Source organism: Chrysemys picta, chromosome 12, assembly GCF_011386835.1.
Source record: "Chrysemys picta bellii isolate R12L10 chromosome 12, ASM1138683v2, whole genome shotgun sequence".
Taxonomy (NCBI): domain Eukaryota; kingdom Metazoa; phylum Chordata; order Testudines; family Emydidae; genus Chrysemys; species Chrysemys picta.
The window spans coordinates 13,369,110-13,396,886 of record NC_088802.1 but is presented as its reverse complement, the minus strand read 5'-3'; the positions used below and the strand labels follow the sequence as shown (position 1 = coordinate 13,396,886).

Here is a 27,777-nt window from a genome sequence, read left to right as displayed (position 1 = left end):
TGATGCTGAGCTACAGGGGGTAAGATGAACATTTCAAAATTTGTCAAGGGGGAAAGTAACAGAGACAAAATGAACAGGAGTACTTGTGGCACCTTAGAGACTAACAAATTTATTTGAGCATAAGCTTTCATCTCTAAGGTGCCACAAGTACTCCTGTTCTTTTTGCGGATACAGACTAACACAGCTGCTACTCTGAAACCTGTCATTAGAGACAAAGTTTGTTCATTAATTAACAAATTAATGGGTGGGGCGTGTGAAATTAATGATGGCTCAAAAGTAGCTGAGGTACCAAACTTTTTTTTTTTTTTTTAAAAACCCTCTTAAAAGTCACTCGATAACTAAATGATGGATGTTAGCAACAAACTACCTTCCGTGAAGGCCCTTTGCCCGGACCTCCTGGCCAGTGGTTCACTGCATTGCATTTCATCGTGCCTCAGGAAGACTTACCTTCATCACACCATCCATCACTGTGCTGTGAGACACTTACCTTGAAGGATCCTGACATCTCCAGTGCCATGCCTGTCCTGGGAGCGTGAGTACGCGAATGTGAGTGTGACACCCTCCCCCACCCCTTCTTTTGAGCTTAGCTAGCAATATAATAAACGTGCTGCTTTCTGCCAAACTCTGGGGGATCATTAGTCCTCCCTAAGCTTACTAGCTACCCCAATTTCATGTAACAATGAAGACCGTGTTCTTTGTCAAGGCAGCTGTTTCCATGTGAATGGGCCTCCACTATGAAACCTGGTATCTGTCAGCCTCCCTCTGCACAACTGGTCAAGTCACCCGCCTTCTCCGAAGCATCCTCTAGTATTGGGCTTGAGCAATGGCTGCAGCCTCTTTACAACACTTGGGGTGTCTGGAGACACCTTCACTGGGCTCAGGTGTGTGTACTGTACTCCTGGGGGAATTCTGCACCCCAAAATGACCAGTTCTGCATGTTTTAAAATTTTGCAAAATTCTGCATTTTTTATTTGTCAAAATAACACAATAAAATCACACCCGTTTCAATTATTTTAGTAATTAATTTCAAAATACTTGTCAGCAGGTATGTCAATAACGCAGGCAGTGAGAAAGATTCCCCCGGGAGTGGAGAGTTAAACCCTAAAACAACCCAGTTCCAGTTGAGGGCTGCTAGAGGGGGCTGCGTGAGGCCTCCTGGCCCAGACACATGCTCCCTTCCCCCCCGCCTGTCCCCAGAGCCCAGCCATGGGGCCCCCTGGCCCAGACACCTGCCTCCTCCTTCCAGAGCCCAGCACCGGGGCCCCCCAAGCACAGACATCTGCCCACCCTCCCCCAAGAGCTCAGCCCCAGGCTCCGCTCAGCACAGTTTTGTCTTGCTGGTGGACGCGGTAAAGCCCTGTTCTTCCTCACCTTTTGTCTCCTGGGCTCGCTCCCATCTCTGGTGGATGATCAAGCCCTGCAGTGCAGTGTGCAAAGCCTCCATCCCAGCCCGGCCACTCAGCTCACTGCAAGAGGGAGAGTGGGCTCTGCAGAGTCCAGCGCCCCTAGTGATGGCCAGCAGCTCTGCAGCCCCAATGCTGCACAGAACATGAAATTCTGTGCAAAATCTGCATTGGGCTGAATTCCCCCAGGAGTAAATTTCATCGAGTTTTACACATCATTTTCTCTAGCACTCGTTTTCCATCTGTTTCTTTCTCTGCGTCTCCCCAACCCGTCTCTATTCCTTATCACAGATCATTCCACCTCAGGTTCCCAGTTTATCCCTTAATCTCTTGCTGCTCACCCAGAGCATTTCCCTCCTAAGGATGGTTTTGCGTTCACTCTTCATTTGAGTTTCCCTCCACTTTCTCCAGGCTTCTCTCTTTACACTGGTTTGACTTTATTTTTTCCTTTTTTATTCTTTCATTTCTTCTCTCCTTTAAACCTGCCCTGTGCTTGACTCTCCACATCTTCATCCTGCTGACATCACCCCACCCTCTAACTCCTTCCCACCTAAGCAGCCAGTCCTTCGTGGCTTGTAGGTCACACTCCCCAGTCCCTTGCTCTCCCACTCTCAGGATACCTGCTGGTACAGATCCTCCAGATTCTACGCAACCCTCCAAATACTAATTAATTCTGTGTCCCTCCCACCCCCATATCTGCCAGTCCCCACCCCAACTGTTAATTCTCCCCCAACTCCACATCACTTCTGCTCCCAGCCCCTCCATCAGTTCTGACCGTACCCAGCCCCCACATCTGCTCCTCAGGGCCCCTCTGCTCCTCCTGCAGCTCTAGGGGTTCTTCACCCCCTCCTATCCCTGGGGCTGCAGGAAGGAAGGGAGGAGGAGCTTCCAAGGGTTATAGAGCTAAGATATCAGAGGATTGGATTGACTGGAATCCTCCAGGCCATAGGGACTAGGATGATTTGGCTAGAGAAGCCCATTGTTTCATTCCCAGAGGGCTGTTCCCCCCGTGTCTCAGTGACACTGTCTGACCCAGGATTCCCAGAGTCCTCTTGGACCACAGAGGACAGGGCAAACATGCTGCACAATCCCTGGGGCAGTGAGATTGGCTTCTCTGCCTCTCTCACTCCCTGCTCTCTATGATTTGACAGTGCAGAGGCTGCACAGAGTTGAGACCAGAAGCAATCTCCAAGGTCACAGTGATGGCATGATAGATAGTCCACAGGGAGAGGTCATAGAGACAGGGCTGGCTCCAGGCACCAGCTTACCAAGCAGGTGCTTGGGGCGGCCACTTCAGAGAGGGGTGGCACGTCCAGCTGTTCGGCGGCAATTCAGCGGATGGTCCCTCACTCCTGCTCGGAGCGAAGGACCTCCCACCGAATTGCCGCCGCAGATCATGATCGTGGCTTTTTTGTTTTGTTTTTTTGTTTGGCTGCTTGGGGCGGCCAAAACCCTGGAGCCGGCCCTGCATAGAGACAAGGCTGTGTGAGGCTAGGAAGGCTGATCTCAGGGTCCCCAGTGGGATATGCCCCCCTCCCTGGTGTGTCTCAGCGACACAGCCTGAGCCGGGATCCCCTCCCCACCCAGAGCCAGCGTCGGATTCTCTCCCCAGGGATGGAGCCTGGTGGGAAAGTGAAGATCGGGGCCTCATCAGCAGCATTGATAAATGTCACCTGCCCCCGGTTACAGTCCAGATAAACCCGGATCCTACTGGGGACCCGGCTCAGGGGCAGGGGGGTTTCAGGGGAGGTGAGAGCCCGCAACTGACCCCCGCACCGCTGCACAGCCCAGATCCCCCCCTCAGGGCTGAGGCTGATCCATCCTTTCCTCCTCACAGAGACTCTTGCCACCCCCACAGCCCAGAATTCCCCACCCCTCACCTCCACCTCCCAACAATGTCTCCCTGAGGTGAATCCCTCACAGCCCAGCACACAGAAACAATAGTCAAATCTCTCAGGGTTGTTGGGCAGTCGCTGCCGTGTGTCTCCCCATCTCACACTTTTCCGATCCTCAGACAGGACGAGTTGGGGATGAGCCGTGTCAGGATCCAGAGTCACATTCGCTGGGGAGAGAGAATCAGAGCATTAGGGGCAGAGCTCGGCCCTGGGGGAGGCTGGGACCATTTCTCACACTCCCCAGCAGCCCCATCCTGGCTGGGACAGGCCTGGATCCCAGGGAGCTGCCTCTGTCCTGGGCACCTGAGACTGAGCAGAGATGTCACTGCAGCTCCTCCTCTGTATCTCATTTGCTTGCAGAAGCTTCAGCTCCGTTCCCGCTCTGCTGGGGCTGCTCCATTCCCAGCAGCACGGACACAGCCAGGAAGGTGTCAGAAGCTTTTGGTGAGAGGGATCAGAAGAGGCAGGTACCAGCTTTAAATCCCAGAGAGAAGCTTTCTCCCCTAATGAAGCCTCCACTCCCAGGCCAGGGAACAGAGAGGAAGGTGCAGTGTGGGGGAAGAGTTGCTTAAAACCAGAATGTAGGAAGTGGCATTGGGTGGGGTAGCCCCATCCCCAGCCCAGAGAGAAGGGAGGAGCTGACAGTGTCACAGGAAGAGCATCTCCCCAACAGAGGAAGCAGGGAGCAGCTCCAATGGGAGAGTCCAGCCCTGCCCACAGGAAAGGCCGGATGTTGGAGAAGTGCGATGGGGAATGTCTGGGTAAAGCAGAGGGGTGTGTTAGCCCTCAGGGGAGAGAGCCCTGTTCGGGTGCGGCTCAGTGAGAATGAGTGGACATGAATGCAGCACTGTTCGTTGTTAGGAGTGACTTCAGTTTGGGATCTCCCCAGGAGTGCTGGAAGCTTGAGAGATGTTGTGGGGGGGACACGAAGTCCTGCTGCCTGTGGCCCCCCCCCTTGCCCTGCCCCACTTCTCCTCTTCCTGCTGAAGCCCCACCCCTTGGCCAGGCTGAGAACCTTGGCCCCTGTCGAGAGCCCCTGACCCTCCACCTGGCCTGGACAGAGGTCTGGGGGTACAGAGAGCAGCCCCCGGCCCATATCCCCGCTTCCCGGAGTGCGCCACCCAGGGCAGGTGGAGGATCCAGGGCTCCCCAGTGCAGCTCCCCGGGTGGCAGCTGGGCTCCAGTTTTTGGCTTGGCCAGGAGGCAGGGCCTCAGGGGAAGAGGAGCAGGGATGGGGCAACTGAGAGGGGCCAGCACTGGGAAGAGGCTGGAGCTGTGGGCAGGGGAGACCTGATCAGCTGCCCCAATATGAAGCACAGCCACTGCCTGTGATGCTCCATGCCTGCCCAAGGCTTGAGGTTTGGGGGGGGGGGGGAGAGTAACTTGGCCCCCTGCCACCAAACTATGCCCATGTTAAAAAGTTGGGGGGGCATGGCTCCCTGGTCCACCTTGTTCCTGTGCCCCTGGATCTCCTTACTGTTCAATGTGTTATTTTTAAGGCTGTGTGTGTCATGGCCGCTGTTGGTTTGATTGGTAACTTTAGCTACAATCTCATGAAGATGTTTTCACTGGAATTTTCTCATAATTTAAAGACAATCTCCACCTGCAAACTCACCCAGTCTGTGTGCTCCTAGGGGTTCCCCTCTTTTTGTCTCCAGTTCATATGGCAGAGTGTCTGGAGAGGGAAAGGATAAGAGGTGAGATTTCAGGCTCTCCTATTATAACAGCATCACCACTCTGAACTCATAGAGCTGTGTTTTAATTATGACAAAGAAACAGAGACACATTCAGGTATTTAATATTAAAAGGTCTGAAACCTTCTATTTCCTCTCTCATTCAGGCATCTCCCAGCAACCAACATAAATAAATAAATAATGATAAATGAATGGAGATATCCTATCTCCTAGAACTGGAAGAGACCTAGGAAGGTCATTGAGTCCAGCCCCCTGCCTTCACTAGCAGGACCAAGTACTGATTTTGCCCCAGATCCCTAAGTGGCCCCCTCAAGGATTGAACTCACAACCCTGGGTTTAGCAGGCCAGTGCTCAAACCACTGAGCTATCCCTCCCCCCAATTAATGGAGATATCCTATCTCCTAGAACTGGAAGGGACCTTGAAAGGTCATCAAGTCCAGCCCCCTGCCTTCACTAGCAGGACCAAGTACATGATCATCCATGAAGCCTCACAACCATCCCAGGACAGACAATTTGTAAGAGAGATTTACTTTTCCCCTCATCATCCCCTCCCACCCTTCAGACTCCAGTTGGTTTGTCTCATTCACTTGCTCCCTTTTGTCATATCCTAGACCCAGCTCATACAAAGACTTTGGCATAAAAGTAACTTTATCCACTTGGTTCCCTTTGACATTAACGGTGGCTGCAGGGGCCAGTGCAGACCTTGGCACAGGCTAAGGAAGTTCTGAAGCCAGCCAGAGTTACATCCCTATGACAATGGCCCCCGTGTGTCTTGGCCACTGTGCAGAGTGTTAGAGGCCCAGCTTAACACTGCCCACCTCCCTTTATCCCTCATCCACCCCCTCCCTCTTCCACTCCATGCTCACCACCCCCACCCCATTCCCAGCTCTCTCAGGAACACGCCTTATGCCTGCAGCTCCTGGGGAGGAGGCACAAGAGGCTCCTGTGCTGGAGGGATCTCTCACCATGGGGGAGGAGCTTGCTCCTTCCTTCCTTACAGCCCATTTGGGCCAGACTAGCTGCCGTATGGAACCCAAGCGCAGTGATGGGCTGGGTCCAGCTTTTGGACAGACCAAGATTGAGCATTTATATTGACTAACTTAGCTTTGGCCTGGACTCTGGTGAGCAGTTTGCTTGACATAAGGGAAATGTTGCCTTAAGTGACCTTGTTATTAAGTGATGTGTTCATAAGTTGCTATGTGGGACAAAGAGATGTTTTGATCACACAATGTGCTTAAAGACAACAGACACCCAACATGTACTGCCAAGGAGAAGTTAGCAAAGTCCACAACACCTATGCAGAGAAGAGAATAGAGACATGAAAATAGCTTTGACAGCAAAAGCCCTGCCTTTAAAAAGCTCATGCATGTATAGTGTATGAGTTATAAAAGGTACTTAATATTCATAACACTCAAAGGTGATTGGAAAAGAAAATACAGTTACCTTTTCCATAACTGGTGTTCTTCAAGATGTGTTGCTCATGTCCATTCCACAGTAGGTGTGTGTGCTCTCCACGTGCACTGGTGCCGGAAGTTTTCCCCCAAGGAGTACCCATAGGGGAGCGCCCCTAGTGACCCCTGGAGTGGCACCTGCCTGGCGCGGTATAAGGGTTGCTGTTCGCTCCCCTCACCCTCGGTTCCTTCTTGCCGGAAAACTTCGACAGTGGGGAAGGAGGGCGGGATGTGGAATGGACATGAGCAACACATCTTGAAGAACACCAGTTATGGAAAAGGTAACTGTCTTTTCTTCTTCGAGTGATTGCTCATGTGCATTCCACAGTAGGTGATTCCCAAGCGATACCTGTTGGGAGGTGGATAGGAGTTCACAGACACTCAGGATGGAGCACTGCCCTGCCAAACACGGCATCCTCCCTGGTCTGGGAGATGATCGCATTATGCGAGATGAACTTGTGGACCAATGACCATGTTGCAGCTCTACCAACATCCTGAGTAGGGACGTGAGCTAGAAAGGCGGCCGATGAGGCCTGCGCCCTTGTCGAGTGTGCTCTCACAATTGGTGGCGGAGGGACTCCCGCGAGGTTGTAACATGTATGGGTACACAAAGTGATCCAGCTGGAGAGCCGCTGAGTGGAGATCAGTTGACCCTTCATTCGTTCAGCCATGGTGATAAACAACTGTGTAGATTCCTGAATGGTTTTGTCTGTTCCTGGTAAAAAGCCAGGGCCCGTCTCACATCTAGCATGTGGAGATGGCACTCCTCACTAGACGGAGCTCCTCACTAGATGTGTGAGGCTTGGGACAGAGGACTGGAAGGAAGATGTCCTGGCTCATATAATAGACTGAGACCATTTTGGGGAGGAATGAAGGATGTGGGCAGAGCTGGACCTTGTCTTTATGAAAAACCATATACGGGGGTTTGGAAGTCAAGGCCAGGAGCTCCGAGACTCTTCTAGCAGAAGTGATTGCCACGAGAAAGGCTACTTTCCATGAAAGGTGGGACTAGGAACATGTGGCAAACGGCTCAGATGGAGGCTCTGTCAGCTTGGCCAGAACTAAGTTAAGATTACACTGTGGAACAAGGGCTCTAACATAAGGGAAGAGGCACTCCAAGCCCTTAAGGAATTGACCGGTCATGGTGTGAGGAAAAAATACTGTGTGGCCAGGGGCAGCAGGTTTCTAGAAATTTTGGTTGTGCCCAGAATGCCCAGAGCCTGCCCTCCCAAACTCTGTCCCCCACCTGCCTAAAGCTCTGGGAAGGAGTTTGGGTGGGGGAGGAAGTCTGGGGTGCAGACCCTGGCTGGGTCAGGAGATTGGGGTGCAGGAGGCGGGGGTGAGGGGTGCAGGCTCTGGGCTGGGGCAGGGGGTGGGGAGCAAGAGGAGAGGTGAGGGGTGCAGGCTCTGGGCTGGAGTTTGGGTGCAGGCTCTGGGCTGGGGCTGCGGGTAGAGGATCTGGGAGGGAGTTTGAGGGTGTGAGCTTGTATGTGGGAAGGGGGTAGGGGTGCAGGCTCTGGGACGGGGTGGGGAATGCGGTGCTTACCTGGGGCTCCTAGGCGGGGTGGGCAGGTCTCTGTGTGCTACTGCCCCCAGGCTCCACTCCTGCAGCTTCCTATTGGCCACAGTGGTACTCAGGGGAGCGCATGGAGACAGCCCCGCTCCACCCTGCCCAAGGGCCACAGGGAGGGGCCGGAAGCCACGTGGAGCGAGCAGACAGGAGGCCACTCAGCCCCACTGTGCTGCTGGTGGTGGGCAGGGGCCCTGGGCCATTTTAAATAGCCCAGGGGATGGGGGGGGAGCACCCAGGGGTGGCAGGCGGGGCTGTGGGAGAGACCCAGCCCCAAACATTGCTAGAGCCAGGCCCCGGGCCAGGAACATTCCTGGTGCCCAGGCATCACCAGCCCATATAACTTGCCACCTATGTGTGTGGCCTTGCACAGGCGGGTGGAAAGCTAATATGGCTGCCAGGTGCACTTTGACGAATGAGGGCCCTAGACTCTTGGCTCTTAGATGAAGGAGTTAATCCAGTATTAGCTGGAGTGGAGCAGCCACTGGTTAGATGCCGTGATCGGCAGCCCATCGACAGAACTTTGGCCATTTTGCCAGGTAAGCCTGATGCATGGAGGGCCTCCTGCTTTCCAGGAGGACTTGCTGGATGCCTTCCAAACAGGTCCTTTCCTCTTGGTCTAACCACTGAGCGTCCATGTCGTGAGGTGGAGGGCTGCAAGGTTGGGGTGGAGGAGGTGACCTTGGTCCTGAAAGAGAAGGTCTGGGTGGCCCGGCAGCGGCCCCGGGGGGGCAACGGACAGGTCCATCAGAGTCCCATACCAGTGTTGTCTGGGCCATGCTGAGGCAATCATGAGGACGCAAGTCTTGTCCTTCTTGATTTTTTGCAAGACCTTGCTTATCAAGGGAATTGGAGGAAAGGCATATAGCAGCTGGCCCAACAAGGACAGAAGGAAGGTGTCGGAGATCACACCCTTGCCCAGGCCCCTCCTGGAGCAAAACTGTGGGCACCCGAGGTTCTGTCTGGTCATGAAGAGATCCACTTGGGGAGTGCCCCACCTTTGGAAGATCATGTGCACCACCTCTGGGTGCAGCGACCACTCGTGCTGGGAGGAGAAGTCCCAGTTCAGGTGATCTGCTCGAGAGTTCCGGATGCCAGGTAAGTGGTGGATTTCCAAGTTGATATTATGGGTGATGCAGAAATCCCACAGCAGGAGGACTTCCTGGAAGAGGGCTGTAGAGCGGGATCCGCCTTGCCCGTTGATGTAGAACATTGAGGCCGTGTTGCCCGTGAGAACGCTGACTACCCTGCTTGCAAGGCACGAGTGAAAAGCCATGCAGACCGGATGGACTGCTCGGAGTTCTTTGACATTTATGTGCAGGCCCAGTTCCTGCACAGACCAGAAGCCTTGGGTTTGGAGGTCTCTAACATGGGTTCCCCACTCCAAGTCCGACACATCGGACACCAGTTCTATGGTGGGAGAGTGGCTCCTGAATGGGACCCCTTGAAGCATGTTCTCCAGCGTGGTCCAACAAAGGAGGGAGGTGAGTACGGTCTCGGGCACGGTGAAGACTTTGTCCAACCTGTTTCTGGACTGGGAAAATGTTGAGGCCAACCAGAGCTGAAGGCGCTGCATTCTGAGTCTGGTGTGTTGTGCCATGAATATGCATGCTGCCATGTGGCCCAGGAGCTGGAGCACACCCTGGCCATTGTCACGGGATACCTCGAGATTGCCCTGATGAGATCCCTCAAGGTTTTGAACCTGTCCAGCAGGAGGGAAGCTCTGGCTGATGTCACATCGAGAATTGCGCCAATGAACTCTATTTGTTGTACCGATACCAACATAGATTTGATGTTGTTTACCAACAGTCCCAGTGCGGTGCACATGGACAGCAAGAGTGTTATATGATCCTGTACCTGCGACCTAGAGCTGCCTTTGACCAACCAGTCATTGAGATAGGGAAGATCTGGACCCCCCGATGTCTGAGGTAGGCTGCCACCACAGACATGCACTTTGTGAAGACTCTGGGTGCCGTCAAGAGGCCAAATGGGAGAACGGTGAACTGGTAGTGTTCCTGTCCTACTGTGAAGCAGAGGAAACATCTGTGTCCCTCAAATATGTAAATGTGAAAGTACGCATCTTGAGATCAAGGGCAGCATACCAGTCTCCGGGATCCAAGGAGGGAATGATGGAGGCCCGGGAGATCATGCAGAACTTGAGTTTTACCATGTACTGGTTTAGTCCTCACAGATCCAGGATGGGCCTGAGGCCCCCTTTGGCCTTTGGGATAAGGAAATAGCGGGAGTAGTAACCTTTGTTCCTGAACTCTGCAGGCACCACCTCCATCGCTCCTAGGTGAAGGAGCTGCCTCACCTCTTGCTCGAGCAGACTTTCATGAGAGGGGTCCCTGAAGAGGGATGGGGAGGGAGGGTGGGTAGGTGGAGTAGAAAGAAATTGGAGGATATAGCCCTGGGAGATGGTGCTGAGGAACCAGTGGTCTGAGGTCAGCAGTTGTAGAATGGATGAATGAAATTGTTTTTAGTTGTTCACTTTATTAATGTAACTTCATAAGTAAAGTTTTATAAATGAAATAACATTCACTCATAAAACTAGTTACCCCAATAACTGGCTAATTGACAATTAAGATGCTAGTTAAGAGCCACAACGTTTAGCCAGTTGCCCTAGTAAATTTCACTGTCAATCCAATTCCTGCTTAAATCACTGACTTGCACTGTTTCAGTATTGTAACTTCTGTTCATTGTTTGCCATTCATTACACTTGTCTACTTCTGTTCACTGTTTGCCATATTGTAACTCAAACTCCATTTTACAACGCCTACTCCATTTTGTAAAAGCTTGCTGCAACCTTCATTTTTGCAAAACCCTGCTGTAATCTTATTAGTTTAGTTTAGATGTGTGAATGAGGTATGTATCGGTGATGAAATCAACCTCCAGCACCAGTCCGTCCTGATGAAATAAAGTTTAAACACCAAGGGCTGAAGATGCAGACAACAGCCCTAACAAAGCAAGAAGACTCCACCCTAAAAAGAAAAGAACAAAGGTACAATTGAAGGAACATCAAAGCCAGGTCCCAGGCTGAAAGTCATGTCTGCAATTGACGGGTGATCAATCACACCAACCCCAGAAGCAGTGTGACAGAGCAAGACCTATAGACTCTGGATTCAAACTAAAGCCTACAAAAAGGATGGGTGCGATGGAAGACTTTGGAGGGTAAAGTTCTGCTGCCAACATGGAAGGGCATCAGTGCATGTCCAACAGAGACCCAGTCCTTCCTTGTGCCCGGCTTTCCTGGCCAGTTAGCTGCCACAAGCTACGAACCCAAGCCACGAACTCAAGCTACATTCAGGACTGGTAACTATCTAGCAGCTGCAGAACATTTGATGTGTGTGTGTATACATAGGTATTAGATATTAGTTATTGGTCATAAATCAAATCGTGTTATCATAATACATGTGGCATCTTATCTTGTCCCCTGAAACAATCCTGTGTAGTTTTGTCTGCATAACGCAGTGACCACTCTGGGAGAAATGTGTAGAGACGGTTGGAGAAGGGTAGGATGGGTGGATCCCTGGTGCAGACTGGTAAGTCGTCCCCGGGCATCCCATCAAAATGTGCACTTACCCACCTGCTTGCCCTTAGACGGGCCAGGCTGGGGGGCGGACTGAGACTGCCGCTGTGAATGCTTGTTATAGGTTCTAGATTTCCTGTAAGAAGGTTCATGTCGGGAGTGGGTGGCTTGGCTGGGGGTTGCTGAGGCTTAAACTTGGTCTGGCTGGGGCCGGGACATAGAGGCCAAGAGTCTTTAAGGTCATGCGAGAGTCCTTCAGACCATGTAATTTTCCATCTGTTTGCTCTGCGAATAGGGCCTTGCCATCGAAGGGGAGGTCCTACAGGGAGGTCTGTGCCTCATTGGACAGCCCGGACAAGAGGAGCCAGGACACCCTCCACATGGACACCACAGAAGCAATGGTTCTTGCTGCCATGTCTGCCACATCCAAAGCTGCCTGAAGGGCTGCTCTGGCAGCAGCGATGCCGTCCTCCACCAGGGCCTTATACTCCTTCCTATCATGTTCCTGGAGGGAGTCCGTAAACTTAGGTATTGACCACCCCAAGTTAAAATCATATCTGCCCAGCAGGGCTTGGTGGTTTGCCACCCTCAGTTGAAAGCTTGAAGAGGAATAAAGCTTTCTGCCAAACAAGTCCAGTCTCCTTGAGTCCTTATTCTTTGGGGTGGGCATGGGCTAGCCTTGGCGTTCCTTGTGGTTGACCACCTCGACCACCAGGGAGTTGGGGGCGGGGTGAGTGTACAGATATTTGTGCCCCTTGGTGGGCACAAAATACTTCCACTCTGCCCTCTTAGAGATGGGGGGAAAGGAAGATGAGATCTGCCATAGGACAGTGGAGATTTTCGCCACCCCCTCATGGAGTGGGAGGGACATCCTAGCCGATGCTCTGGTTGAGAGGACATCAAAGAGGGAGTTCGATGGCTCCTCCACCTCCTCAGCCTGTAAGTTGAGGCTTGAGGCCAGACTTTTCAGGAGTTCTTGGTGGGCCTGTGTGTCCCCTTGGGGAACAGGAATAGGGGGCGCCATAATGGCCTCATCCGGGGAGGATGAGGATGGAAGTGCGGTGCCTGGCCCCCTTCTGAGTGCAGGACTGGAGAGGAACGTTCCGTTGAACCCCTCCTGGGGGGTTGAGAGCAATCACTCAAAGAAGAACTAATAAATATATAATATGGATGTGTATAATATGTCAGACATTGTAAGAGGTAGTCAGAGCATCATAGGAGAAATCCCCTGTGACCCACCTATGCCCCAGGTAGGGCTGTCCTTAGGGGGCTGTGGGGCCTGGGACAACCTACCCTCCACCCCAGGCCCTGTCCCTGCCCCCCTTTTCCCACCCCATTCCGTCTTCACTCCACCCCCATTCCACCCCTTCCCCCAAGCCCCACCCCCCTTCTCTCCTGAGCAATGTGGGGAGCAAGCGAGATGGAGTGAAGTGGGGCTGGTCGCGCTGCCGCTGGCCCCTGTGCCACCCAGGCCCCGCGTCCTCCTGAAATGGGGAGCGAGGCCACTGGCCCCTCACCTTCCAGGACCCGCATCCCCCTGACGTGCAGGCCCCCCCAAAGCGTGGGGCTCAGGGCAACTGCCACAAACTGTCCAATGGACAGTGGCTCTGGCCCCAGGAGAAAGTAACTGGGCAATAGTTCTTTCAGTATGTCTGTCATTACTTACTCTAATAGTAATTGTAATGGCAAGACAGGCTTTTGGTAAAATAAAGGTTTGAATTAATCCACCTGAGTGACTTGGACCCCAAGTGTGTGATATTCTCACCCAACAATTAAATAGAAGTATCATCTAATTATGAACCAATTGGCCAGAACCATTCTCATCCCTAAATCTCAGAGGCTTATCCCAATTCCCCGCACCCCCCAGATTCCTTCTCGGTACCTTTGAACTCCCTCAGAGTCTCCATTAGAGCAACAGTTTTCTGGGAGAAAACATGGAGCCCCTTTTCCAGCTCAGGAGAAATCTTCACTGACTGCTGGAACTTCCCCTTCTCACACCTGGAGAGAAATAATTTCACATGGTTCTATTTCATTTAGTGACGCATTATAAGTTGTTGCTAGTAGTGAGTCGCTGTTCTCAAGGGCCTAGAGTTAGAATTCCTCGACTTCTCCCAGCCTTAGTGCAGGTGCAATGCAAGCCATAGCCATGCAACCTTCCCCTCAAAGGACCAGCTCTGGGGATCAAAGGGGATGTGAGTCTCTATAGCAAGTTCACTCCTTGGCCTCCATGCTCTGAGGGACAGGAGGTTTCCTTGTTAAGTGTTGTAGAAATCTGTCAACTAGGAACTAGACTGAGACACCAACTCCCCACTCCCCAGCTCATTCCACACAGGTCTCCAAACTGTCCTCAGGTCGGAAAGACTCTTGATCACTGCTGCTCTGGGCTGAATGGTAACCAGGGTCCCAGCAGTGACAGGCCCATATTCCATCCCCACAATCCCAAGGAAGCCAGTCCCCCATGGATGTGACATCTCTTGGAAATACTGGAGGTCAGTTTTTCCCACCGAATGGAGAATTCCAGAGTCTTCTATAAAAGGGTGATAACCTCATGATGAAGTTGATCAGAGAGATTTGTATTCAGAATATGACCTTCCCCACACATTTTGCTGTAGAGCCCTGGGGAGATGTGGTGCTAACATCACACCAAGCTCTTTCCCAGCATTGAGAAGTGTGAAGGGGAATGAGAGAGAAACACGTACCTGCTCAAGGTGCTTCTGACATCCTAGAAGAGAGGGAGAGGGAAAGAATTTCAGTGTCACCTTACACATACTTAATTTTCCAAGAAAGTGATTTTGAAATACGGGTAAGAGAGACCCTGCCCTGACCACATTGCCATATATTCACTGAAGTAATGGGGCTATTGTCTCTTTTAATATCTATGTGTCTGTGACTCTGCAATGACCAATGGTCATTCACATTTCAGGAATGCACACACTGAGTTACACTGTGATCTCTGACTGTTGGATCCCGTGCCCATGTTTTAGGAGCAGTCCTGTCCCTGTAGTGGGATTTGCAGTATTTCTAACTCAGTCTCACCTGCAGGAATTCACTCGCTGGCTTCTTATACTTCCCTTCCAGCTCACTGATCAACTTGCTGAGACAGGAAATCTCCTCAGAGAGTTTGGTGATATTTTCCTTCTCTATCTTCACAATCACCTCTTCCAGCTTTTCCAGCTGGGCCAGCAGAAGTCGCTCTTGTTCCTCCAGGAACTGCCGCAGTTGCTGAAATTCAGACACAATTTTCTGCCTCTCCTTTTCTATGTGTTTCTGTAAAGCAACAGGGAAATGGCTGGTCAGGGACATGGCAGCAGGCTGGGGTCCTTCCATCAAGTGCTGAGTGTGCAGAGGGGAGAATTTCTTTGCAAACCCTAACATTTCTGACACTTGACTCTCCCCTGTGGTCACTTGGGAGAGGATTCTCTCTCATCTTTTTCATTTCTCAACAGTGTGTCTGAAAAGGGATGTTTCCATATCTGATGTGGGTAGGACATTGTGTTATCAATGGCCTCTGAGCATGGAGACCCAGAGCAGCAGGAAGCAGGATTCAGCATTACACTGACAGAAGTTCCAAGGGAAAAAAGGAATCAAAGAATTCACCAACGCAAGAAATGAGGCAGACACAGGGAAAGTTACAAGGGCTAGAAATTGACTCATTCACTGAGATGAAAGCTTAGATTTTGCCCATGAACCTAACATAGAAAATCTAGGATCATGGAGAAACACACACAAGCCCACATTCTCCAAGGCCACACAGGAGTCTTCTTCCAAACAGACCTCCCACTGCCAGTCCCTGCCAGTTAGTAAAAACGGGTACCTACCAAATTCTTCCAGCTTTTCTTCTCTCCAGTCTCTTTTAATCCCAGCAGCTTTTCTCTCTCTTCCCTCAGAGTCTTCAAATGGGCCCAGATTTTTCCCTGTAGAAACAGAGATGATTTGGGAGGTTTTATTTTGAGGGCTGAGAGGGGTGTGGAAGGGATGTTTTTCCACCCAAACCCAAGGTGAATGTTGGTCCTAATCACTTGATGACACCAGGGACACCAAAGAAATGAAACCTAACAATGAAGACTGGCAGTGTGTCATATTCAGGCTTATTACCAGTTCAGATTCAGTCTTTTTAGTAAATAGAGAGAGACCTCCATTATCCAAGCTTGATTGGTATTTATTAATTAATTACTAGTGTGATGGGTTCAGTCACAGAAACCCCTTTGGGAACTGCCACCTGATGTGCTGGGACTACGTTTAAGCCCGTTTTCCCTGGCAGCTTGGGACTTCAGTGCCTTGCCTGGTTATGCCAGACACGCTAGCCTGCTACAAGCACAGACCCAGGTCTGAACCACGTTCCCCAAAAGCTTCGGGCTTAACTGAAAACAGCTTAAGAAGTGCTCCTGTCTCCAACACTCAGGGTATGTCTACACTATGAAATTAGGTCAAATTTATAGAAGCCGGTTTTATAGAAATCTGTTTTACACAGTTGATTGTGTGTGTCCCCACATAAAATGCTCTAAGTGCATTAAGTCGGCGGACCGCATCCACAGTACCAAGGCTAGCATCAACTTCCAGAGCGTTGCACTGTGGGTAGCTATCCCACAGTTCCCGCAATCTCCACCGCCCATTGGAATTCTGGGTTGAGATCCCAATGCCTGATGATGCAAAAACAGTGTCGCGGGGGGTTCTGGGTACATATCATCAGGCCCCTCCCCCTCCATCAGAGCAACGGCAGACAATCAATTCGCGCCTTTTTACCTGGGTTACCTGTGCAGACAACATACCATGGCAAGCATGGACCCCGCTCAGCTCAGCTCACCATCACCATATGTCATCTGGGTGCCGGCACACGTGGTACTGCATTGCTACACAGCAGCAGCTAATTGCCTCTTGGCTGTAGACGGTGCAGTATGACTGGTAGCCGTCATCAGCGATCTGGGTGCTAGCAGATGTGGGGCTGCATTGCTATACAGCAGCAGCTCCTTGCCTTTTGGCAGTGGATGGTGCATTACGAATGGTATCCATCATCGTCGTATTCCTCAGTGAGTTCGGTCAGAGGCACCTGGGCAGACATGTTTTGTCTCCTGGAGACTCAATCCCGCTGGCAGTCCTATTGAGCAGTCTTGATGATGATGGCTAGCAGTCGTAATACAGCATTTTCTGCCAAGCACCCAGAAGATGCCAATAGCTATCAGTCATGCTGCACCGTCTCCTGCAAGCTTAAGATGTAAAAAATAGATGGACCAGATTTGTTCTGTATTCATTTGCTTCCCCCTCCCTCTGTGAAATCAACGGCCTGCTAAACCCAGGGTTTTGAGTTCAGTCTTTGGGGGGACCATTCTGTGTGACAGTTGTTTGTGTTTCTCCCTGATGCACAGCCACCTTTGTTGATTTTAATTCCCTGTAAGCCATGTCATCACTCGCCCCTCCCTCCTTCCCTCCGTCAGACAATAGTTTCATGCCTTTTTTCAGCCCAGATGCCATAGCACTGGGATCATGGAGCCCGCTCAGATCACCGCGGCAATTATGAGCGCTATGAACACCACGCACATTGTCCTGGAGTATATGCAGAGCCAGAACATGCCAAAGCAAAACCAGGTGAGGAGGCGATTGCAGCGATTGCAGCGTGGCGATGATAGTGATGAGGAAATTGACATGGACATAGACCTCTCACAAAGTACAGGCCCCAGCAATGTGCAAATCATGGTGGAACTGGGGCGGTTCATGGCGTGGAACGCCGATTCTGGGCCCGGGAAACAAGTACAGACTGGTGGGACCGCATCATGTTGCAGGTGTGGGACGATTCCCAGTGGCTACGAAACTTTCGCATGCGTAAGGGCACTTTCATGGAACTGTGTGACTTGCTTTCCCCTGCCCTGAAGCGCCAGAATACCAGGATGAGAGCAGCCCTCACAATTGAGAAGCGAGTGGCAATAGCCAGGTGGAAGCTTGCAACGCCAGACAGCTAAGGGTCAGTCGAGAATCAATTTGCAGTGGGCAAATCTATTGTAGGGGCTGCTGTGATCCAAGTAGCCAACGCAATCAAAGAGCTGCTGATATCAAGGGTAGTGACTCTGGGAAACGTGCAGGTCATAGTGGATGGCTTTGCTGCAATGGGATTCCCAAACTATGGTGGGGTGATAGATGGAACGTTTCAGCAACATCAACGTGGGATGGCTGGGAAAGGTACATGATGCTCGCGTCTTCAAGAACTCTCGTCTGTTTCAAAAGCTGGAGGAAGGGACTTTCTTCCCAGACCAGAAAATAACAGTTGGGGAATGTTGAAATGCCTATCGTTATCCTTGGGGACCCAGCCTACCCCTTAATGCCATGGCTCATGAAGCCGTACACAGGCAGCCTGGACAGTAGTCAGGACCTGTTCAACTATAGGCTGAGCAAGTGCCGAATGGTGGTAGAATGTGCATTTGGACATTTAAAAGCGCGCTGGTGCAGTTTACTGACTCGGATAGACCTCAGCGAAGCCAATATTCCAATTGTTATTGCTGCTTGCTGTGCGCTCCACAATATCTGTGAGAGTAAGGGGGAGACATTTATGGTGGGGTGTGAGGTTGAGGCAAATCGCCTGGCCGCTGATTACGCGCAGCCAGACACCAGGGCGGTTAGAGGAGCACAGCAGGGCGCGGTGCGCATCAGAGAAGCTTTGAAAATGAGTTTTGTGACTGGCCAGGCTACGGTGTGAAACTTCTGTTTGTTTCTCCTTGATGAACCCTCCCCCCCACCCTGGTTCACTCTACTTCCCTGTAAACTAACCACCCTCCCCTCCCCCATTTGAGCACCACTTGCAGAGGCAATAAAGTCATTGTTACTTCACATTCATGCATTCTTTATTAATTCATCACACAACTAGGGGGATAACTGCCAAGGTAGCCTGGGAGGGGTGGGGGAGGAGGGAAGGAAAAGGACACACTGCAGTTTAAAACTTTAAAACTTTAACACTTATTGAAAGCCAACCTTCTGATGCTTGGGCAATCATCTGGGGTGGAGTGGCTGGGTGGCCAGAGGCCCCCCCACCGCGTTCTTGGGCGTCTGGGTGAGGAGGCTATGGAACTTGGGGAGGAGGGCTGTTGGTTACACAGGGGCTGTAGCAGCAGTCTCTGCTCCTGCTGCCTTTCCTGCAGCTCAACCATACGCTGGAGCATATCAGTTTGATGCTCCAGCAACTGGACCATCGACTCTTGCCTTCTGTCAGCAAGCTGACGCCACCTATCCTCTTCAGCCTGCCACTTGCTCTCTTCAGCCCGTGATTCAGCCCTCCACTTCTCCTCTCGTTCATATTGTGCTTTTCTGCACTCTGACATTCTACTGTGCTTTGTCAGCGTGGGAGGACATCTCGAGCTCTGAGAACGTATCATCCTGAGTCCATCGTTTTCTCCTTCTAATCTTCACTAGCCTCTGCGAAGGAGAAACATTTGCAGCTGGTGGAGGAGAAGGGAGAGGTGGTTAAAAAAGACACATTTTAGAGAACAATGGGTACACTCTTTCACGTTAAATTTTGCTGTTCACATTACACAGCACATGTGCTTTCGTTACAAGGTCGCATTTTTCCTCTTATATTGAGGGCCTGCCTGTTTAGTGTGAGAGATCAGTCATGCAGTGCAAGGCAACAGAATTTGGCTTGCAAGCAGCCATGGCAATCCACAGTCTTTTGGCTTTTTTAACCTTCCTAACATGTGGGAATGGTTTCAAACAGCAGCGCCCTCATTTCCCATACCAAGCACCCATTGGGTTGGCCATTTAAAATGGGTTTGCAATGTAAAAGGAGAGGCTGTGGTTTCCGGGTTAACATGCAGCACAAACCCAACTAACCCCCCTCCCTCCCCCACACCCAATTCTCTGGGATGATCACTTCACCCCTCCCCCCCCCACTGTGTGGCTAACAGCGGGGAACATTTCTGTTCAGCCGAGCAGGAACGGGCACCTCTGAATGTCCCCTTAATAAAATCACCCATTTCAACCAGGTGACCATGAATGATATCACTCTCCTGAGGATAACAAAGAGAGATAAGGAATGGATTTTGTCTGCATGGCAGCAAACACCAGGACCATACGCTGCCATGCTTTGTTATGCAATGATTCCAGACTATGTGCTACTGGCCTGGCATGGTAAAGTGTCCTACCATGGCAGACGGGATAAGGCAGCCCTACCCAGAAACCTTTTGCAAAGGCTTTGGGAGTACATGAAGGAGAGCTTTCTGGAGATGTCCCTCGAGGAATTCCGCTCCATCCCCGTACACGTTAACAGACTTTTCCAGTAGCTGCACTGGCCGCGATTGCCAGGGCAAATTAATCATTAATCATTAAACACGCTTGCTTTTAAACCATGTGTAATATTTACAAAGGTACACTCACCAGAGGTCCCTTGTGTGCCCTCAGGGTCTGGGAGCACGCCTTGGGTGAATTCGGGGATTACTGGTTCCAGGTCCAGGATGATAAACATATCCTGGCTGTTGGGGAAACCAGTGTCTCCGCTTCCTTGCTGTGAGCTATCTTCATTGTCTTCATCATCATCTTCCTCGTACCCCAAACCCGCTTCCCTGTTGCATGATTCTCCATTGATGGAGTCAAAGCACACGGTTGGGGTAGTGGTGGCTGCACGCCCTAGCATGGCATGCAGCTCCGTGTAGAAGCGGCATGTTTGCGGCTCTGCCCCGGACCTTCCGTTTGCCTCTCTGGCTTTGTGGTAGGCTTGCCTTAGCTCCTTAATTTTCACGCAGCACTTCTGTGCGTCTCTGTTATGGCCTCTGTCCTTCATGGCCTTTGAGACTTTTTCTAATATTTGGCCATTTCATTTACTACTACAGAGTTCAGCTAGCACTGATTCATCTCCCCATATGGCGAGCAGATCCTGTACCTCCCGTTCGGTCCATGATGGAGCTCTTTTGCGATCCTGGGACTCCATCGTGGTTACCTGTGCTGATGAGCTCTGCGTGGTTACCTGTGCTCTCCACGCTGGGCAAACAGGAAATGAAATTCAAACATTCGCGGGGCTTTTCCTGTCTACCTGGTCAGTGCATCTGAGTTGAGAGTGCTGTCCAGAGCGGTCACAATGAAGCACTGTTGGACAGCTCCCGGAGGCCAATAACATCGAATTCCATCCACACTACCCCAAATCTGACCCACAAAGGTCGATTTCAGCGCTAATCCCATTGGAGGTGGAGTAAAGAAACCAGTTTAAAGGGCCCTTTACGTCAAAAAAAAAGGGCTTTGTCATGTGGACGTGTCCAGGCTTAATTTGATTTAACGCTGCTAAATTTGACCTAAACTCGTAGTGTAGATCAGGCCTTAGATACCCAGTGTTAGGATATAGATATTCAGGCCTGTCTGTAAAGGCCTGTACTTTAAGAATGTAGGTCTATGTTTATCATTTAGCTAGTTATAGAGGTATAAAAGAAAGAATCTGTGTAAGGCCTTCTCTCACTGTGACAGTCTGAGGCCCTGTTCTTAAGCTAAGGCCTTTGGCTAAGCAGTGGGAGCAGCCCTAAGGTGGGAAGTGTATGATCACATCCTCACATTCCAAACTAGTCATATAGAAATAAGGTAATCTGGGCCTGTTAGAAAGGTTATCTGATCTATCACCTCCAGAGAAAGGGAAGAGCCTAGAAGATGTAAAAGGAATTTTAGTTCGATAGTTCTGTTTGGTAAGAACTCACTTATCACTAGACATAGTTGGGATACCCTTATGTCTTTATAGAGGTAGTTGTGAAATCCTCACTTCTGTATTGTTTTGTTATTATAGTTCCCATTTTGCTATTGTTTCTTTACATGGTCTCTGTCTGATTCTGTGATTGTTTCTGTCTGCTGTATAATTAATTTTGCTGGGTGTAAACTAATTAAGGTGGTAGGATAAAATTGGTTAAAGAATTATGTTACAATATGTTAGGATTGGTTAGGTAAATTTCAGTAGAATAATTGGTTAAGGTATAGCTAAGAATATTACTATATAAATTAGGGGCAAACACGAAGTAAATTGGGATTCAAAAATAAGAAAAAAGGAACTTGGATTTAAGCTTGCTGGAAGTTCACCCCAATAAACATTCAATTGTTTGCACCTTCGGACTTCGGGTATTGTTGCTCTCTGTTCATGCGAGAAAGATCTGGGAAGTGAGAGGGTGAAGGAATAAGCCCTCTAACATCTAGTTCCCAATGGGATCAAAACCCCAAATAAATCCTTTTTACTCTGTATAAAGCTTATACAGGGTAAACTCATAAATTGTTTGCCCTCTATAACACTGATAGAGAGCTATGCTCAGCTGTTTGCTCCCCCAGGAATTAATTACTTGCTTTGGGTTAATTAATAAGTAAAAAGTGATTTTATTAAACATAAAAAGTAGTATTTAAGTGGTTCCAAGTAGTAAAAGACAGAACAAAGTGAACTACCAAGCAAAATAAAATAAAACACGCAAGTCTAAGCCTAATACAGTAAGAAACTAAATGCAGGCAAATCTCATCCTCAGAGATGTTCCAATAAGCTTCTTTTACAGACTGGATTTCCTCCTACTCTGGGTCCAGCAATCACTCACAACCCTGTAGTTACTGTCCTTTGTTCCAGTTTCTTTCAGGCATCTCTTTGGGGTGGAGAGGCTATCTCTTGAGCCAGCTGAAGACAAAATGGAAGGGTTTCCCAGGGGCTTATATAGTCTCTCTCTTGTGGGTGGAAACCCCTCTATCCCCCTGTGTAGAATTACAGCTACAAGATGGAGTTTTGGAGTCACATGGGCAAATCACACTGTAGTGAGGTGGTGGGATACCCATAGCTCCGCTGAGAGCTGAACCTCCTAATACCAACGTGGGCGGAGCCACTGGGTCTGGCGCCCGCCCCTCTGAGGTCATGGCCCCAACCCGGAAGTATAAAAGCCCGCCAGCAGAGCTCAGTGGAGCCCATGCTGGCGGAGAGAGCAGACATCCGTGGCCGAGCTCCCGCTTGGGAGACAGCCGCAAGCCGCGACCGGCCTGCTGACTTACCAGGCCTGTCGAGCCTACATCTCGCCCGATATCCTGAGGAGGACTGGCCAAGCCTGCCTCGTGCCAGCTACCCTGAGGAGGAGCCGAGCCTGCCCTGCGCTATCTACCCAAAGGAGCCGATGCTGGTGGAGAGCACCGACGACACTAGGACAGCCCAGGTACCATACGAGGGGGAGTGTGGAAGTAGCCCGGGGGCAGCCGACCCCAGTCTGGCTGCTGCCCTGCCAGAGCTGATGTCAGTGTGTTGCGGCCAGGATCCCCACTGACAACAGCGAGTTTCCGTTGCTGCTAGGGCCCCGGGCTGGGACGCAGTGGAGTGGGAGGGCCTACGTCCCCCCTGCCACCTACTCCTTGGGTGGCAGACTCCCCCCTTTTCCCCTGGCCTAGAGCGGCTGGGACCTGCTACAAACTGACCCAGCCCCTGCTTAAAGGCCTGGGTTTCTGACTAACTATTTGATTATTGCTCCACCCTGACCTAGGGCCTGGGCTGCTACAGACTTTGCCTCAGCCCTTGCTTAAGGGCCTGGGTTCTGACCTCTTGGCTCAGCCCCTGCTTACAGGCCTGAGCCCTTAACTGTGTGTCTGCTGTCCCAGACTGCCACCGCACCAGAGCGAGGCGGTGGGATACCCCACAGCCCGCTGAGAGCCGAACCTCGGCCAACACGACTACACACATTCATGCATGACTCAGTTCTTTACAGGCCGACACCATTGTCCAAATGCTAGTTTGAATGTTCCCAGGAAAGCTCAGATGTGGATTGGCGTCTATCAAGGTCCATTGTTAGCTAAGTACCCCCAATTACTTGAATAACCCCTTCACACTATGTTGACCAGATTTGCCTTAGGTGCTTCCTACAGCAAACACTTTAAATACAAGCATAGAGCCAACGCCCATAACATCAGATATAAAAACGATACATGCATACGAATAGGATGAATACATTCAGTAGAACATAATCTTTGCAAAGATATGTTACATGGCATATCTAGCATAAAACATATTCAATTTATGTCATATTAATATTCATAAGCATATTTCTATAAACCATTATGGGATGCAACATCACAACTAGTACAGCACAGAACAGGAAACTGGGGTCACGTGGTGGTGAATCAATTAACATGGGTTTCAGAAGATTAACAAAGTGGTACAAATCCCAGAAAGCGCCAGGGCTCGAAATATGGGCTGGGATTCTCCAAGCTGCCCAACTCCCAATTGAATTTCAGCCTTGACGCTCTGGGGATTGCACTGGTTCGACAGATTTGGTCTAAGCATTAAGGCCAAACCCCATTAGACAGTCTTATTTCTGGTAAGATTGGTTGGGGTTTGCCTTAGTGCTGTCCTGAATGCGTTTAGTAGAAATGCCTTCTGGGTAGCTACCCCTAGAATCCCACTCCCTAGTAAAGGTCGCAGAAGCAGTGGATTCTGAGAGATGTGAAAATGCTGCATTGTGGGACTGATAGAACCACTTTGGCTGGTCCTTGCCCACGTACACAATAAAGCAGATGAATGACACCGCTGAGCACCGCCCAAAGGTTAGTTCTGCTGCAATCAGCCTAATCCTAGTGGTATTTGGAATGAGCCTGCACTCTCTGGAGCCCTTTTGTGTGTGGACTCAAAGTGCTTGGGGTCCTCAGAGCATTTAACCAAGTGATCTCCTCTAGTGCAGGCCGGCATCTGAGTTTAACCCCTCATGGAGCAACACAGGAATTCAGAATCCCAGTGAGAAACCTCCTCTCCCTGCTGGGCTTCCCTGGGACCTTTATTAAGGCATCTTTCCCTCCTAATGGGTGTACTTCATCACTGCTCAGTGCTGCTGCTAGGGTGGCAGCATTGCCTAGTGGTTTGGGGACTGGACTAAGTCTTGGGATATCTGGCTTGTATTCCCAACTCTGCCACTGACCTGCTGCGTGACCTTGGACAAGTCACTTCCCTCTCTACACCTCAGTTTCCCTTCACACCTGTTCTCTTGTCTGCAACCTGCTCAGGGGAGGGATTGTCCCTCAGTGTGTTTTGTGCAGGGCACAGATCTCATTTCAGAGCCATAAGGGCTGCTGTGATCCAAATAAAAATAAGAACAATTATAAACTATGATACAAATCAGTAATAACAGCCACAGCTTGTAAGTTTCCCTTCTCCAGCCTGAAAGCAGCACTCTCACTTAGGCCTAGTCTTCACTTACCGGCTGGTCCGGCGGCACGCCATCGATGTTCTGGGATCGATTTATCGCGTCTGGTTAAGACGCGATAAATCGATCCCGGATCGATCCCGGAAGTGCTCACAGTCGGCGCCGGTACTCCAGCTTGCCGAGAGGAGTACGCGGCATCGACGGGGGGAGACTTCCTGCCGTGTCTGGACCGCGGTAAGTTCGGACTAAGGTACTTCGAATTCAGCTACGTTATTAACGTAGCTGAATTTGCGTACCTTAGTCCGATTTGGGGACTTAGTGGGGACCAGGCCTTAGACGGGCCTCCAGCTCTTGTGATTTAAACCTCACTGATCATTTAACAGCTTCTATTTCATGAAAAGTTCCCTTATTTCACCAGTGGAAGCTGGGTTTGACAAGGATTCAGCTTCTCACATAAAAGTTGCCCAAGTCAGGTATCTTTAATGACTTTTGTTGTTGTTCATTCTTGTTGCCTTTCTTGCCACTCCGCCAGAACTGCATGATGCAGGTACACTTGGGACAGGCAACTTGTAGTGAAATTAACCTGTAATTAAAATCCAAAGTTATTGCCCATTAAACTTGACAGTAATTCCCTACCTTGTACTCCTGGACAGCTTCTTCTATGGAAACCACCTTGTGAGCTCTGTGAGTCGGAGATAGATGGCAAACCACACAGATGGGGGTTTGGTCCTTTTCACAAAACAGTTTCAGAGTCTCCTGGTGTTCCCCACACACTCTCTCTCCTCCTGCTCCCTTTGCTGCCTGTAAACTCAGCCGTTTGGCTATTGCTACCATGTTTGCCAGCTGCCTGTTGGGCCTGAGGTTTCCCTGTTGCACAGTTTCTCTGCATTGAAGGCAGGAGGCGGCTGTATCGGATCCCTTCCAGTAGTGCCTGATGCAGGCTCGGCAGAAATTGTGCCCACAGTCTATTATCACTGGGTCCTTAAAATACTCCAGACAGATGGGACAAGTAGCTTGTTCCTGCAGACTTTCCATGGGATTCTCTGCGGCCATGGCTGCCTCTGGACAGTGTAACAGGGTTAGTTTCACTTTTCTGAGCTCAGAAATATGCCCCACCTGCAACACAATTGGGTGTCACCATGTTCCCCTTCCTGGAACTGACTCAGGCTGTTTGCTGAGCTGGGATGAGTTCACTGATAACAAAGTGGTGACTGGTGCCAGCAGGGCAAAGGGGGGCTGGGGGAAGATTGGAGGCATCCTGGGGAGGCACCTGGGGGCACCCAGCTTTAACAATTAAAATCTGGGGTGGAACGTGATCACACATGCCACCCCCCATATGCCGCTACAGCTCTTTTGATCCTGTGGAGAGTCACTGAGACTTCACGGAACATCAGCAGCCCCCTGTCACAATGTGTTTGCAGAAGCAGGGTCTGTGTGTGTCTAAGGGCTGGTCCCCACTTAGTCCGGACTTCGGACTAAGGTACGCAAATTCAGCTACGTTAATAACGTAGCTGAATTCGAAGTACCTTAGTCCGGACTTACCGCGGTCCAGACGCGGCCGGAAGTCTCCCCCCGTCGACGCCGCGTACTCCTCTCGGCGAGCTGGAGTACCGGCGCCGACTGTGAGCACTTCTGGGATCGATCCGGGATCGATTTATCGCGTCTTAACCAGACGCGATAAATCAATCCCAGAACATCGATGGCGTGCCGCCGGACCAGCCGGTAAGTGAAGACTAGGCCTCAGGAAGGATAGTCAGGCTAGTGTGTGTGTATCTATAATTTTGCTGTATAATATTGGTGTTTGTTTTTAAGCATTTTTTCTTTATTGAGTGAAATTTTCACAGTTGCAGAATATGATGGGTTTGGAGCTTTGTTTTTAGATTTTTCTCAATTTAAATTTTCACACTTGTGGGAAATTAGTGGGGGATAAAACAATAGCGGGTCAGACTACAATTATTTAATGACAGCAGACACTGAGATTCAAAAAGTTAAAGCTGTATACCCATTAAAACACAAATTGTCAACATCACACGTCAAAAGATGCAAAGTAACTCTCCTTAAATCAAACTCAAATAAGTTCTCATGCAGCACGGTTCCTTTTGTGCCTGTCTGTACATTCTGATTATCATCAATGGAAATATATTGTCATTGGTTTGTGTGTGTAAGGTGAAATCAACATTTATCACAGTTTACTGATCAACTCTAATCCTTCTAAACCTAGTGATATTAAATCCACAGGCTAAAAACTTTGTTAATCTGGAGTCCATGTTTCAAAGGCCTGATTCTCATTTACTTTAAGGCTGCTCTTGCTCAATGTAAACAGGCCTTAATGCAAAGTGTCACCACCTCTCATGATTTTATCATGAGTCTCATTATATTTGGTGCATTTGCTAAAGCCCTGTTACAGGGTTTAGTCCTTCACCCTCTCACTTCCCTGGTCCTTCTCGCATGAACAGAGAGCAACAATACCCAAAGTCTGAAGGTGCAAACAATTCGATGTTTGTTGGGGTGAACTTCCAGCAAGCTTAAATCCAAGTTCCTTTTTCTTTATTTTCGAATCCCAATTTACTTCCTGTTTGCCCCTAATTTATATAGTAATATTCTCAACTATACCTTAACCAATCATTCTACTGAAATCTGTCTGACCAATCCTAACATATTGTAACAGAATTCTCTAACCAATTATATCCAACTACCCTAATTAACTTACATCTAACAAAATTAATTATTCAGCAGACAGAAAAAAGTAGAGAAACAGACAGATTAACAATAGAAAGGTGGGGGCCATAAAGATAAAACATACAGAAGTGAGGGTTTCACAACCACAGCTACTGAGAAGTGATTTCTTGCCAGACAGGGTGCTATCAAACTAAGCTTTCTTTATCTGGTGGTGATAGGCACTATCAGGACAGGATTGTATTCCTAACAGCCCAATAGTACCTTATTTCAATGTGACTGGTTTGGAATGTGAGGATGTGACCGTTCGCTTCCCAGTTTATGGCTGGCCTCTGCTGCTTGGCCAAAGGCCTTAGCCTAAGAACAGGGCCTCAGACTGTCACAGTAAGGGAAGGCCTTACACAGGCAGACTGTGGTTTTGATTCTCTCTTTTATACCTCTATAACTAGCTAAATGATAAAC

General features: G+C 50.0%; 1 protein-coding gene across 1 annotated transcript; it reads right to left on the bottom strand.

The window, feature by feature from the left end:
* Window positions 1–291: 291 nt before the first annotated feature.
* LOC112060875 (zinc finger protein RFP-like) lies at window positions 292–25,800 on the bottom strand. The gene is made up of 7 exons (XM_065565020.1): window positions 25,276–25,800; window positions 15,361–15,456; window positions 14,579–14,809; window positions 14,242–14,264; window positions 13,425–13,540; window positions 4,914–4,973; window positions 292–3,465 (listed from the first exon to the last, which is right to left on the bottom strand). Exons 1-7 carry the CDS (start codon window positions 25,690–25,692, stop codon window positions 2,951–2,953), a joined length of 1,458 nt encoding a protein of 485 aa, XP_065421092.1. The 5' UTR covers window positions 25,693–25,800; the 3' UTR covers window positions 292–2,950.
* Between the last annotated feature and the right edge of the window lie 1,977 nt (window positions 25,801–27,777).

What these genes read in the sequence shown, in the direction of transcription:
- LOC112060875 (XM_065565020.1), bottom strand. Translation starts at nt 25,692, where the DNA reads ATGGCCGCAGAGAATCCCATGGAAAGTCTGCAGGAACAAGCTACTTGT. An exon ending in GTCAGAAGCACCTTGAGCAG is followed by an intron (nt 13,541 to 14,241) that starts GTACGTGTTTCT and finishes ATTTCTCTCCAG; the next exon opens with GTGTGAGAAGGGGAAGTTCC. An exon ending in GACTCTGAGGGAGTTCAAAG is followed by an intron (nt 4,974 to 13,424) that starts GTACCGAGAAGG and finishes TTCCCTCTCCAG; the next exon opens with ACACTCTGCCATATGAACTG.